The 14,699-nt window shown below is 37.6% G+C and overlaps 1 protein-coding gene across 3 annotated transcripts in view; it reads right to left on the bottom strand.

Annotated features, from left to right (window-relative positions):
* Positions 1 to 14,699, bottom strand: part of DNAH11 (dynein axonemal heavy chain 11) — a 295,301-nt gene that overhangs the window by 111,115 nt on the left and 169,487 nt on the right. For all 3 annotated transcript variants that reach the window (XM_070615891.1, XM_070615892.1, XM_070615893.1), the window contains exon 55: positions 2,131 to 2,292. In XM_070615891.1, the coding sequence (XP_070471992.1) occupies positions 2,131 to 2,292 (162 nt within the window). The remainder of the gene's footprint in view (positions 1 to 2,130; positions 2,293 to 14,699) is intronic.

The raw sequence follows: 14,699 nt of genomic DNA, 5'->3' as shown, positions 1-14,699 counted from the left end.
GGCCTCATCCAGCAGATGTCAATGGTCACTGGCATATCAAAGCTCCTTCAGTAGCAACTGTTTTCCAAGCGGCACCTCCTGGGACAGGAGAAAGCTTCCCCCAGAGCAGCAAAGGCAAGGAACTTAAGAAAGTGCTGTGCCCAACACTAACTTAACCCAACCTACCAGCACCTGTTTCCTCCCACTTGAGAAACTGACATTAAGCAACACAGTGCACTGGCCCTTTTCTCTTCCTTACCAAACCACCCTGATAAAACAGAATTTTGCCACTAAAAGATATATACTGGCTCTCACCCTCTAATAAATCGGTATTTTGAACTCTTCTTGTAATTATCAGAAGACAAAATACTGCCCTACATAATTCCAGTAATGCAGTGAACCTAGCGATAGCTTAAGAAACATGTGTTAATAATTGTGACCACTATTTCTCATATTTAATGGTTTTCCAGATTTTAAAGAATAACATCTTTCTAGTGGACTTTACCTAATGCTAGCACTAGTCTCCATTCAATGGGGCTCCTTTGACTCTTCAGGAAGACATGGAATGGTGAGAGTAATGTTTCAGCCAGAAGTCAATCACTCCTGGGAGTGTCCACCGCTCTACTCCTCCGTTCATGAGGACAAATTTACATACATTTCCCTAAATATCAGAAGTGCTATGCAGTGCCCCCTGGCTGGTGGAAAAAAGTGAAAATTGCTTTAAAAAACGGAATCATACTTTACTACTATTCCCTCTTTACCCAGAAAACAAGTTGTTGCTTTTTTTAAAGGTCCAGGAAAGTGCATTCAACATTAGGGATGAGTGTAGAGACAGGCAGGAGAAAGAACTTTCCAGATATGCAAAAAATAGTGATGAGTATTCTTTTCATTTAGTTATAGAAATGTTTGAAGTGAGAGAGGAAGTATTTGAATGTCGTAAAGCCTTTATCATATGCAAATTTTAAATGCCACTTGACAGTTCTTTCCTGGCAATCCAGCAGTAAATAATTAGATTAATAGGCATTTTAGGAAAAGACAATAAACTATATACAATAAAGCTATATATTATACATAAAATACATATATAATAAGAAATAAGCAATAAAGCTACTTGAATACAAATACTTAAATACATAAACATGCCCAGATTTCTAACCATCTGGCCACCAAAAGATAGAATATTCAACAAAATGTTCAAGGCTTGCTTTGGAAAAGTGGCAGCCATGCCTTTGGGAGTAAGGGATGCCACAGTGGGTTGTCCCTGTTCTCAATAAACTTTCAGCTAGAAACACACATCACTCCTTACATATCCCCAATTCTATTTTTGACTCTGAGAATCACTTTCAATGTGGGACCCATTCTAGGCACCTTTTCGCCTCATCACTCAGTGGAATTAGAAAACAAACCTCGCCGGGAGGTCTCCACAATCACCACCCTTCCAAACTACGTGATCAGAAAGCTGCTAGATACAAACAAAACTGCATTCGAGGCAGTCTGAATGACACCTTCATATTTACATTCCTTTTCCCTTTGAATGTGAACACTTGAAGGTTTTCTTCTTTTTTTGGTTTCATGCAACCATTTTAAAATGTAATAGGGGATGCAAATATCAACATAATCAAATGACAAACATAACCTATAAAACATAAACTCATAAAACAAAGTGGATACATTATTTGACCTGGGGGACAGCTGAATTTATGGGGGCTGATTTTCAATACTGTAATGAGAAAAATCACAATGAATTGCATTGCTTTGTTAAAATCCAGCATTGCATGGCTATGGGCGGGTACTTTTCTGTTTCTGTTTTTACTTGCACATTTAAAGGCTTGAGATTCAGTAAGCCCTATTATGATTCAAGTAAGCAATGATGCTGCCTTCTGGTGAGTCAGTGCACGAGTGAGAACACGCTCATGTGCTGTGTGTGAGTGTGTATGTGCGTGTGTGCACACATATCTCAACCTGGTGCAAAAAGTTCAGCCATCATGTTCCTAAGAATGTAAACTAACAAAGATGATCTTATCATTTTAAACAAAGACAACTTCCTGATAGGAGGTGTATTTTGGAAATTACTTACCTATTGAGGACTTTTGCCTAGAGTGAGTGTGAGTGTGAGAGTGTGTGTGTGATTCAGAGGCTGACATGGCATACCTCAATTCCTTTGGTTTCCTCAATGAACCTCCTGCTGACTGAGACCAGAGCCTCCTGTGGCCATGCGTGAAACCAGTCAATAGCCGTGCAGTTAACTATGGCTGGGAACTTCCGAGCTCTAACTCTCAGCGTGTGACCAACCGGAGAGAAACACAGAATGATCTGCGGAGACATGGGGGCAGGGCAGAACAGGAGGATGTTGAGCGAGCAAAGAATTACACTGCAATCCTAGACAATGAGAGAAAGTAGCGCAGCCAACCGTGACATGAAACCATCCTCCAGCACCGCAGAGTGGAAGCAACATTAACCTCCTTGCTCATCAAAGAAGAAATCTGCCCCAAGTGGCCGCCCCACCAAACACACGGAAACACCGCTGAGCGCCTCCCTTAAAATCTCCCCCTCTCCTTTTGAACATTTTTGATGATTACCACTAATAGTGGGAAATTTATCCTTTTCCTTTACACAAGTAACAGTATAACAATAAGAAATAAAAGTGAAAACCAAGTCACCATGATAAAATAATACCAATACTTTCATCTTCTCGCCTTCCACTCTGTAATTCATTCGGCTCAATAAAACTGTGTAATATACTTAAAAAAAATGTTTTATCATATTGACTGTTTACTTCGTTTCCATGTAAAATAAAATGCCTTCCCTGCAGTTCTTCACATTTTTAAAAGAGTAAAAAATTCAGTTTATACATGCTCTTGATAAGAAATTTGTAAGTTTCTGGCTTAAATCTAAAGTTTTATTTAAGTATTTAATGATTTAAGAGTTAAGTTAAATCTGAGTCTGTTTCCAGGCTCGTTTTAGTGACGCAAGGATTCTTTCTGTCAGTCGTGCTTGAGTGTGGCTGTGACAGCGTGTCGCAGAAGCTCTGGAGGGGAGCAGGACGTCACAAGTCAAGTGGGTGTGGGCATCCTTTCTGGGCATCTCTGAGCTGCACAGGGCTGTGTGCAGAGCTGGTACAAAGGAGGTGTTTAGGGAGTCCCAAGTCCCGAGTCCTTGTGGACTCGAGGGCAGTGGGGGGAGTCACGCCAGCTGGGTTAAGGTCTGAGGATGAGTCTTGGTTTCCTCTTTCCTAGAAATGGCTGGGACTTGATATAAAACACAGCTTTGCAGCTCTCTCAACTAAGCCTTGAACACTTTGAGATCAGGCAATTCATAAAATCAGTTTTTGAAAGATACGATTTTTTTCCCCATAGCATTTAAAAAATTCACATCATAAAAATCTCCAGCATATGTGAAGCCATATAATATCTCATTTAACAGGTACTTTTACTATGTTTATTTTATATACTATGGCTCTTCAACAACTCAAGACAGATAAACCCTAATATTTAAAATGTTTTATTAACAATGTATAAGCTGGTCATTTATTCATTATATTTAAGAGACTAGTTACAAAGTGAATAATTGCCCTAATATTGCATGTGCTAAGTTAACAAGCCTCAGTTACAATGCATAATTTTCACTTATATCTCGGTTCTTACGTTTCTCCTACCAACCTTCTTTTCTCCCTATACTTGAATATTTCTCCTTTGTGTCCTAGAAGTTGGTTTTCCACACCCAACATTTCTCATTAGTGACAATTTTAGAAACCTCATTTATACATAATTGTAACAAAAGGCGGTGAGAAAAAAAAGCATCCTTTATTTGAGATGCTAAACATTTCCATCACTTCTACACTTATATTTCTACACTTGTTAATGGCACACCATCAGGTCTTTAGGATATGTTAGAAAACAAAGTATCTGAACCACGTATGTTTAGTCTCAGGAAAAAAATACTTTCTCCGAGTTAATTTAATGATATGCTTTCATTACTTATTGAAAGATAATAGAGAATGCTCCTTAAAAGATTTTTTTCCTGCAATTTTATGGTTAGGACATTTTTTCCTATGTTATTTACTATGGCTTCAATAGGATCCTCTCCCAATGCCATGTAAATTTCCCACGGAGGGTAGGTAGGGGGAGGCCGGTAGGTCCCAAAGAACTGTTAAGAGCTGGTCAGAAATGCAGTCTTGGACCCACTCCAGACATAAGGAATCAGAAACTCTGGATGGGGCTTGGGAATTTGTGTTTTCAACAAGGCCTCCAAGTGATTCCAACATCCACAGCTATAACCAATAGCTTTAAATTTCCTGTGGGAATGCTTAAATGAAATATTTACATTTTCAATGTGTCTGCAGTTGGTGAAATACTCATAGAATCTAAGACTCTATCTACACACAGAGTAAAATGGAGAATTTAGAGAATTTTAAAGAAATTAGATAATCTTCAATAACCTAAATTCTATCATCTAATATACATCGTTATCATATCTATATACACCTATATCTACATTGTATCTATAATACATCTAATATGTTCCTTAGTACTTCCTAAGAAGGGAAAGGACGGTATTACACTAGCCTTGGGGAGCGCAATTATTGACCCAATCCACTGTTCGATAATTTCTAGTTTTGCCAGAAATCTACCACAGAATGTCTCCTGCCATCCAGCTCACCTTGGTAGTAGTCTCCTGTGAGATTTTTCCAAGAGCCCATGCTAACGTCTGGAAACTGTCAGTTATTATCTTCTTTTCTAAAATAGTCTCCACATTTTATAGATAACCTGGAGTAAACTCAAGTTGTTGCCTCAAGCAATATTATTGTGGGGGAAATAATCCTGCATAATTTTCCTATTAAATTTCACTTAATTTCGTGAGAGATTAACATAGCAGAGATTTATAATAAATAAAAAGACAAACAATTGAAAAAAAGAGTTACGATGTCCATAATTTTTCAGCTTTACTGAGGTATAACTGACAAATGTAAAATATTTAAAGTGTACAATGTGATGATTTTATACCCATATACACTGTAAAAAGATTCCCCTTATCGAGTCAATTAAATCTTCCACACCATATGTATATATATATATATATATATATATACGTATAATTTTTTTTTGGTGAGAACATTTAAGCTCTATTCTCTTAGCAAATTTCAATTATACAACAGTGTTATCAACCATAGTCACCAGGCTGTACATTAGGCCCTCAGAACTCATTCATGTTATAACTGAAAGTTTATACCCTTTTACCAATCTTCCCCTATTTCCCCCATTTCCTACCCACTGGCAACCACTTTTCTACCCTCTATGAGTTTGACTTTTTTATTTTTTAGATTCCACATATAAGCAATACCATGTAGTACTTGTCTTTTTCTGTCTGCCTTATTTCAACTTAGCATAATTCCCTCTAGCTTCATTCATGTTGTTACAAACGACAGGATTTCCTTCTTTTTTAAGGCTGAACAATATTCCATTGTATTTTTGTGTGTATGTGTATATGTGCGTGTGTGTGTATATAATATCTCACATCTTCTTGATCCATTTATCCATTGATGGACACTTAGGTTGTTTCTATACCTTGGCTACTGTGAATAATGATGCTATGAATACGGGAGTGCAAATACCTCTTCAAGATAATGGTTTTGTTTCCTCTGGATATATAACCAGAAATGGGATTGCTGGATCATACGGTAATACAGTTTTCTTGAGGAACCTCCATACTGTTTTGCATAGTGTCTATATCAGTGTGCATTCCTACCAATAGTGCACAAGGGTTCCCTTTTCTCCACATCCACGCCAGCATTTATTTCTTGTCTTTTTGATAATAGCCATTCTAAAAGATGTGAGGTGAGATCTCATTGTGGTTTTGATTTGCATTTCCCTGAAGATTAGCTGAGCGCCTTTTCAGCTACCTTTTGTATGTCTTTGAACATTTGTATGTCTTTGAAAAATGTCTATTCAATTCCTTTGCTCATTTTTCAATTGGTTTGTTTTTTTGCTGTTGAGTTATAAGAGTTCCTTGTATATTTTGGATATTAACGTCTTATTAGATACATGGTTTGCTAATATTTTCTCTCATTCCATAGGTTGCCTTTTTATTTTATTGATGGTTTCCTTTGCCGAGCAGAAGCTTTATAGTTTGATATAATCTCAATTATTTTTGCTTTTGTTGTCTTTGCCTTTGGTGTCAAATCCAAAAAATCCTCACCAAAACCTCGTTAAGGAGCTTACCCCCTACATTTTCCCCTAGGAGTTTTATGGTTTCAGGTCTTACAGTCAAGTCTTTAATCCAGTTGAGTTGATTTTTGTTATAGTGTAAGATAGGGGTCCAGTTTCACTCTTTTACATGTGGCTATCCAGTTTTCTCAACACCATTTATTGAAGAGACTATTTTTTTCCCATTGCATATTTTTGGCTGCTTGGTTGAAAATTAATTGACCATACATGCATGGGTTTATTTCTGGGCTCTCTATTCTGCTCCATTGATCTATGTATCTGTTTTTAAGTCAATACCATACTTTTTTGGTTACTATAGCTTTGTAATATAGTTTTAAATCAACATGTACCTCCAGATTTATTCTTCTTTCTCAAGATTGCTTTGGCTCTTGGGGTCTTTTGTTAATTCCATACAATTTTTATTTTTCAGGAAGATTAGCCCTGAACTAACATCTGCTGCCAATCCTCTTTTTGCTGAGGAAGACTGGCGCTGAGCTAACATCCATGCCCATCTTCCTCTACTTTACATGTGGGATGCCTGTTACAGCATGGCTTGACAAGTGGTGCGTAGGTCCACACCCGGGATCCAAACGGGTGAACCCTGGGCCTCTGAAGTGGAACACGCGGACTTAACCGATGTGCCACTGGGCCACCCCCATACAAATTTTAGAACCGTTTTTTCTATTTCTGTGAAAAAGCCACTGGAATTTTGGTAGGATTTTATTGGGTAGTATGGACATGTAAACAATATTAATTCTTCCATTCCATGAACACGGGATGTCTTTCCATTTATTTGTCTTATTCAATTTCTTTCATCATTCTCTTATAGTTTTCACTGTATAGATTTCACCTCCTTAGTTAAATTTATTCCTAAGTATTTTATTCTTTTTGATGCTATTGTAAATGAAACTGTTTTAATTTGATAGCTATTAATGCATAGAAATTCAACAGACTTTTGTATATTGATTTTGTATCCTGCAACACTACTAAATTTATTAGTTCTAACAGACTTTTAGTGGAGTCTTCAGTGTTTTCTTTATATAAGATCAGGTCATCTGCAAATAGAGAGAGTTTTACTTCTTTCCGATTCAGATGCCTTTTATTTCTTTTACTTGCCTATTTGCTCTGGCTGCAACTTCCAGTGTTATGTTGAATAAAAGTGTTGAGAGTGGACATCTCTGTCTTGTTCCTGATCTTTGAGGAAAAGCTTTCAGCTTTTCACCACTGAGTATGATGTTAGCTGTGGGCTTGTTATATATAGCCTTTATTATGTAGAGGTACATTCCCTCTAACCCACTTTATTGAGAGTTTTTTTTATCATAAATGGATGTTTTATTTTGTCAAATGTCTTTTCTACATCTATTGAGATGATGACATAATTTTTATTGACTGCTTTCTCTGTATCTATTGAGATGATCGTGTGGTTTTTATTCTTCATTTTGTTAATGTGGTGATTCATACTGTTTGATTTGCGGATGCTGAACCATCCTTGCATCCCTGGAATAAAGCCCATTTGATCATGGTGTATGATCCTTCTAATGTATTTTGGGGAATTCAGTTTGTTATATTTTATTGATGGTTTTTGCATCTATGTAACAGGTATATTGGCCTGTAATTTTCTTCTCTTGTGGCATCCTTGTCTGCCTTTGGTTTCAGTGTAATGCTGGCCAGGTGAAACGAATGTTCCCATCTCTTCCATTTTTTGGGAAGACTTTGAGAAGGATTGATATTAATTCTTCTTTAAATATTTGGTAGAATTCACCAGTCAAGCCATCTGGCCCTGTATAATTTACCTTTGAAATACCTCAGTCTAGTATGATACACATGTCAATACTCATTTTATACCTTTGAGGCATTGGTTAATATCTGAAATACACCTATAGAAACTACACAGGCTACGGATTCTTAACCAGCATTTCACATACTTTAATAAAAGTTCACACAGCAAAGTCAGCTACCTGAGTTCTTAGCTAACTTCTCTCATCAACACAAATGGTTGGTTAGTCAGCATCATGAATACTGAAGATAATTTTTCAATGATGAAAAGAGTAGTGTTCAAAATATCTGAGAAAAATAGAAATAGTGTACTTGCATCTCCATCATCGTATGAAAAGAATAGGAAAATTTAGATATTGAAGTATCCCAGTAATTATACCCTTGGTTCTTTACACTTTGGATTTTGACCAGTCCTGTGATAAACAGCTTAAGGCAAGATTCTGTCTTTTTATGTGATTCTGATGAGAAGACCAGCTGAATCCTACCATCAGAATACCGCCATATCTGTCCCAAATGACCTTTCAGTAAGGGCTAGTCAGGTTCCTGGGATTGCAATAAGCTTACAGAGGAAGTTTTAAGACTTTAAGACTCATTTTAAGTTATGCTACATATAAACTTTATGTGTAGCAGAGATCAGTCTAAGACTTACTTTTCTTTTCTTTTTTTTTTTTTTGAGGAAGATGAGCCCTGAGCTAACATCTGCTGCCAATCCTCCTCTTTTGTTGAGGAAGACTGGCCCTGAGCTAACATCCGCGCCCATCTTCCTCTACTTTATATGTGGGACGCCTACCACAGCATGGCTTGCCAAGCGGTGCCATGTCTGCACCCGGGATCCAAACCAGCGAACCCTGGGCCGCCAAAGTAGAACGTGTGAAATTAACTGATGCACCACCAGGCTGGCCCCTAAGACTTGCTTTTCTTGAAGCACACCTTAGGTTGGGAGATTTGGGGAGAACTCTCCCCTCCCACCTGAATAGGTGTTATCTACCTCTAAGGACAGAAGGTCACTGAAATATATCCCCCTCCAATAATTCCTGACAATTGCAAATGATCAAATTGGCTTAAGTTAGTTCCCAGCAGTGGACTAGAAAGAAAAGTCAGCTAAGAAAATAAAGTTAAAAATGACTGAGACAGCTGTGCTCTTTTCTAAAAGCAAATTCTCACAAGTGAAAAGCAAGCCCTGAAATCACCATCTATGTCTTTCCTACAGCTCTAACATTTGGATGTCAGGAACTTACTTTTGAAATCCATACCATAGAATTTTCTATTCTTTTTTTACCCCTACCCAGGTGTTATGACTCATGTGCAATAACCCACTTTTCACTGTGCTTTGTAATCTGTCTCAATTTCTTTTAGATAAGATCCCATCGTAAGTACATATTTATTTGTATCACTGAGAGGACTCAGTCCATTTCCTCTTGTAATGGAAATCTGAATCGCTACCGTCACTCTGCATTTCTTTACAGTTGATATAGTTACTCTCAGAAGTAACCGTCCCACATATTTACCTCAGAAGCTTCTATCCATAACTTACACTTGCATTTATCCTCAAAAGTCTCAGTATTTTTCAATAATGATAAGATCTTACCGACAGAATCCTCACAGGAATGGAGGTTTAGAGTAGAAACTTTCCCAAGTTTGACTGTTTTAGTATCCCTTTATCATCCTTACATCCTCCTCTACCATCCCTCCATCTAACAACCTTTAATTTCAATTATTTTGATGAGATCCAACAGCATCTTCAACATATACACATTCAATACATTTTTATGTTTATTTTCTTTTTGGCTAACACACAATGAAATCATTCTCACAGCCTTTTACTTGTCAATATTGGTCAGTACAGATTTTTACCAGAGGTATTGTTTCACATTGGGGAGTTTTGGTTCTTATATTTATTTTTTTCTTTTTTTAAACAAACTCTTCAATTCATAAAGAAAAGGTATATGGAATCCCAATAGATAGCAAAGAGCAAATCCATTCCTGAGGAGAGAAGACAGCAGGAGTTATAATTCCCACTCCGTATTCTCTACTATACACTCCTATGTACAGATGACGAGTAGGTCCCCTCATCTTAGCTGCCCTGTCCTCAGGGCATACGCTGCCCACACACTGCTCTCCAGGCCAGCCGGCAGCCCCAGAACCTCATATAATAGTATTGTTGTTGTTTTTCAAAACAGGAAATCAGATGCCTTATTACCTACGGAATAGGTCCATATTTGAACCAGGTCATGCAAAGTTTGGGGCTTATGATCTGTGCTGCTCTGCTAGGAGAGCAGTCAGCATCCCTGCTATGTGGTAACTCTACACACACGTGCAGTTGCAAGAACAAGGCCCATACTGTGCCGACAAACCCCAGATGTGAATGTACACAAAATGTGAAAAATATGAACATGCTGTTCAAAACGCAAAGTTTATTCAATTAAAGGGATGTCCTTTATTCTGGGATTAAGCCCTTCATTTTTGGTGTTAAAATTTTCTTTTATAATAAACAACAAGGGAGATGACTTCTACTCACTCTTTGAGATGCTTCCTAATCGTTTTTTCCTCAATGAAAGCTTTACAGTCCTGTGTTCTGTTCTCTTATACACCCCTTATCTCTCATATACACGGCTGTAATTTTATACTGCTTGTATGATATGGCGGTAGATGCTTGTCTTACCAACAATGAGGTGGGCTCCAGGTGAGCAGGTGCTGGCTCCTACTCATTATCATACTCCCAGGGCCTAACACATCACAGGCACTCAATAAATATTTGCTGAATGCTGAATGGATAGATGAATGAGTAAACACATGGCAGTTAAAAAAATTCTTCTAGACAGAATAAAATATTAATATCTGTGTCCTATTTTTTTGAGGTTTCGCTGTTTTATGAAATTTTGAAGACAGTGAACCTCAGATAAAAAATACAAGGTCACAACTTTTGTCTTTCTCTGAAGTTTTTTTTAATTCTACTTAGATCAAATAATATCAAAAACTGCAAGGGCAAGAGATATAGCACTGTATTCAGAGAGGTGTGGTCCTAATAAGCAGAACGTTGTCGGCAGGGCCGAGACTGACACAAGCCTGGAACTGGCAATGTGCAAGCCAGCCTTTGGAGTGTTTCTTGTTCTCCATGAGAGCAAGGGTCAGAATGAGGGGCAGGAGGGAGAGAAGACAGCATCACTCAATGATAAAGCCATCCTAGACAGGCATCCACATAAGGGAGAGGAAGCCAGGTGCTCTGCCCATCAACCAGAGGCAGATCTGAAGAGACTTGACTTAACAATCACGGAAGGGTGAGGTTTTGCAACATCTGACTTTTTACTGGACAGGTGAGTAGTTAAGTTTTTTACACAAGATCAAAGATATATCATGGAAATGACTTGTGTGAGTACTAAGTCTTTCAGCTTATGCTGTGCTACGGTGTTAATCTGATGCTCAGAATGAGTGTTGCTCAGCATCTCTGTTGAGCTATCAGGTTCCCTAGACATGTTGTAGTATGAGCCAAGAGAAAATCACCCATACTGTCCGTTGCCAAACTCCGAATATGAATTGCTCTCTCTTCCATCCAAGAAAGAAGAAGAAGAAGAAAAGCCTATATTGGGCCTGAAGAAAAAATACTATAAAACTAAGAAAAATGAAAAAGTGTCCAGCAGATTGAAAGGAAGATAATTCCACTGAAGCTAATTTCATATAAGAACCTGAAGAAAAGGATAAAAACTTGCTCACACTCTCAAAAGGCTGTAAGGAAAGAAAATTATAGAAACCCATAATAAGAGAACAGGCCAAGATAAAGGAAGAAGATAACACAAAGGGATCCATAGAAGAACATATATAATAAAATACAGCACTCTTCCGAAAAATATCTGAAGCATAGAAAACTGGAAGGAAATATACCAATATGTTTTCAGTAGTTACCTATAGGCAACACAACTAAGCATAGTTTTTATTTTCTTTATATGATTCTGTATTTTTAAATTCTCTACAATGAACATATATTTCTTATATAACCAGAAATGGATCTCTCTCTCTATATGTGTATATATATATATATTTAAAAATACAGAACCACATGAAGAAAATATATATACAAGATATATACACACACACACCCTTAAATACATAGATAGATAACAAGACAGATATCTAAAATTTTGGGCAAGAATCAGGGGCTGCTACACATATCAGGTGCTCTTTTTCCCTATGGCATCGGATGGCCAGGAAGAAAGGCAAGAAAGAAAAGTTTTGGGGTTCACTAAAGTCAACAGGAGAGAAGATCAAAGTACTATACTCTAGTTGTAAGAAGAGAATTACATAGGAAAAGATGCACATATACAAATGTGAAGGAGAGAAGACAATTGGCATTTATCCATTGGCTTATTTCAGGCAATCCAAGGACACACATCTGATCATCATTAATCGGAACTGCCCTGTGGGATTCAGAGGTCACATTTTGCACACCAACAGGTTCTCACTGCCCTTGCATTCCAAATGGGAACTGGCTTTGGGTGGTGAGCATGGGTAATGGGGTGGCAACTCCACATCATTTAGCTTGACCTGCCAGGTGTGCTCACCAACCCTTGCAACACATTTAGCTTCCCATGTTGCCCAGCTAGGAACATATGCAAAGGAAATGTCAGCTTATCAGAAATTGAGTCTTCAGTACATGCTGCTGGATATCACAATGTATGAAACTAACAGAGAGCAATCTAGAATTCTTTAAAAAAAATTTTCAAGGATTTGAAGGTAATATATACGGATGAAGAAAAAGAAGCTGCCATTTTCTTGTAAAAGGTGATCCATTTCTTTGCCGTATTATTTCTCCCTCAGGGCAAGACGCTGACCACTAACCTTTCTGATGATGCAGAAAACTTAGTGACAAGGCCAAGAAGGATTAGGAGTATTTGAAAGAGATCCTATTCCTCCTTAGCATTAAAAATCAAAAAACAAAAAAGCTCCTCCTACACATTTTAGCAGGAAAGAAGACTATTCAATTAGTAATCCCGTGTCAGTGGGGGAAAATGATTCATATCTAACTCCAAAGTAAATTCTAGCTTGTACTAAGGTAAATACAAAACAATGAGAGTATGAAAAGGACTAGACAACAACAGAGATGAATACAGAACTGATCTCGGTTTCAGTAAGGCCTGCCTAAGCACAGAATCAAAGGAAACACGTAAAGGAAGAGACTGATGGATTGAACAAAGTAAAAACTGAAAACTCCTGTACATCTATCTGCACTATATGAATATTAGTAAGTTCAAGGAGAAAAACCATATCACTATCTCCATAGATGCTGAAAAGGAATTTAATAGGTAGATACTTCCTGGACAAGAGACATATCCTGAATCAAAAGCCAACATAAGACATGATAGTAAAACATTAGAAATACGCTCATTAATGCAAAAATCAAGACAAATTCGTACTATCACCATAATTATTTAACATTCTCCTGTAGATTTACCAATGCAATGAGGGAGGAGAGCAGATAAATAGAATATGACGAATATCATTACCTGCAGGCTACATGATACCAACCAACTAATAGAAACTATCAGAGAGGCAGGAAGGTCGCTGGTTATAAAATTAAAAATCAGGAGCTCTCCCATGTACTACAAACAACACACCACCAGAAAACTTTATGAAAGAAATATTCCTTCTACAAAACAATACACGACTTTATGTCATAAAGATTAAATTCTCCCTAATATAAAATAAGCTTTCATCATGATTTCAATAAAAATGAAATGTGTTTGGAATTTGACAAAATGATTCTGCTGTTTATCCAGACATATAAACATATGAGAACACACACACACACACAAAAACTAGATAAGAAAGAGCAATTAGATATTAGATACAGCGGTGGATAATAAAGCTTTAATAATTTACAGAGTACAAAGCTGGGATCAGCAGCAGAAAGACTGATCAAGAAAAGAGAACAGGGGATCCAGAAATAGACCCAATTAATATGGCTATTTGTCATATAATAAAGGTAGTACTTTAAATCAGTAAGGAAGAAGTACATGATATTGAGATAAAAATGTATCTTTTTGGATGAAAGCAACCTCTGAGCTCACTCTTTACCACATATAATATCAAACATATTCCAGACAAACTATAGTTTTAAACATAAACACAAAAGCATGCCGGGCCTGGAATGGCTGACGCTGCTGCTATTTCAAAATCCACTTGCGATTTTATTCAAAAAGTCCACGTGACAAGATCAAATATTCACTTCCGCAGCCTCCCCGATAGGTGGAGGTGGCATATGACACACTTGTGGCCAGTTAGACGGCAGCTTAAGGTTTGGGGAGAAGCTTTGGTTTCCTGATACAGAGAGCCCCCGTGTCTTCATCCTCTTCCTTCTTGCCTGGAATAGAGTCCGGATTGCACTCATCTCGTGATTCTGGGGCAGGAAGCCTCAGGGTGAGCGCAGGGGGACGTGAAAAACGGGAAAGCAGGGGTCTGTCAGGGGATTACGAGCTAGTCGGGACTCAGCGATGTGAGACGCTCAAGGAATTGTTCTTGGAGATTCTCTTATTTGTTGCCCAATTGAGCCCCAACTGCTTCTAGTGAAGAGTTTTCTCATCTTGGAGAAAAAAATGCTTTCCTAAATTTACAAGAAAACTCAAATCCATAAAGGAAAACACTGATTAATCTAACGTTAAAATTACAAAGTTATAAACAAACAAACATGTATCATATATACATTTAAAAGACAAACGACAGAATAAGCAAAATGAGGCACATATATAA

This window comes from Equus przewalskii, chromosome 4, assembly GCF_037783145.1.
Source record: "Equus przewalskii isolate Varuska chromosome 4, EquPr2, whole genome shotgun sequence".
Classification (NCBI taxonomy): domain Eukaryota; kingdom Metazoa; phylum Chordata; class Mammalia; order Perissodactyla; family Equidae; genus Equus; species Equus przewalskii.
Note: the sequence above shows the minus strand (reverse complement) of the source record. Positions and strands in the feature narration are given on the sequence as shown.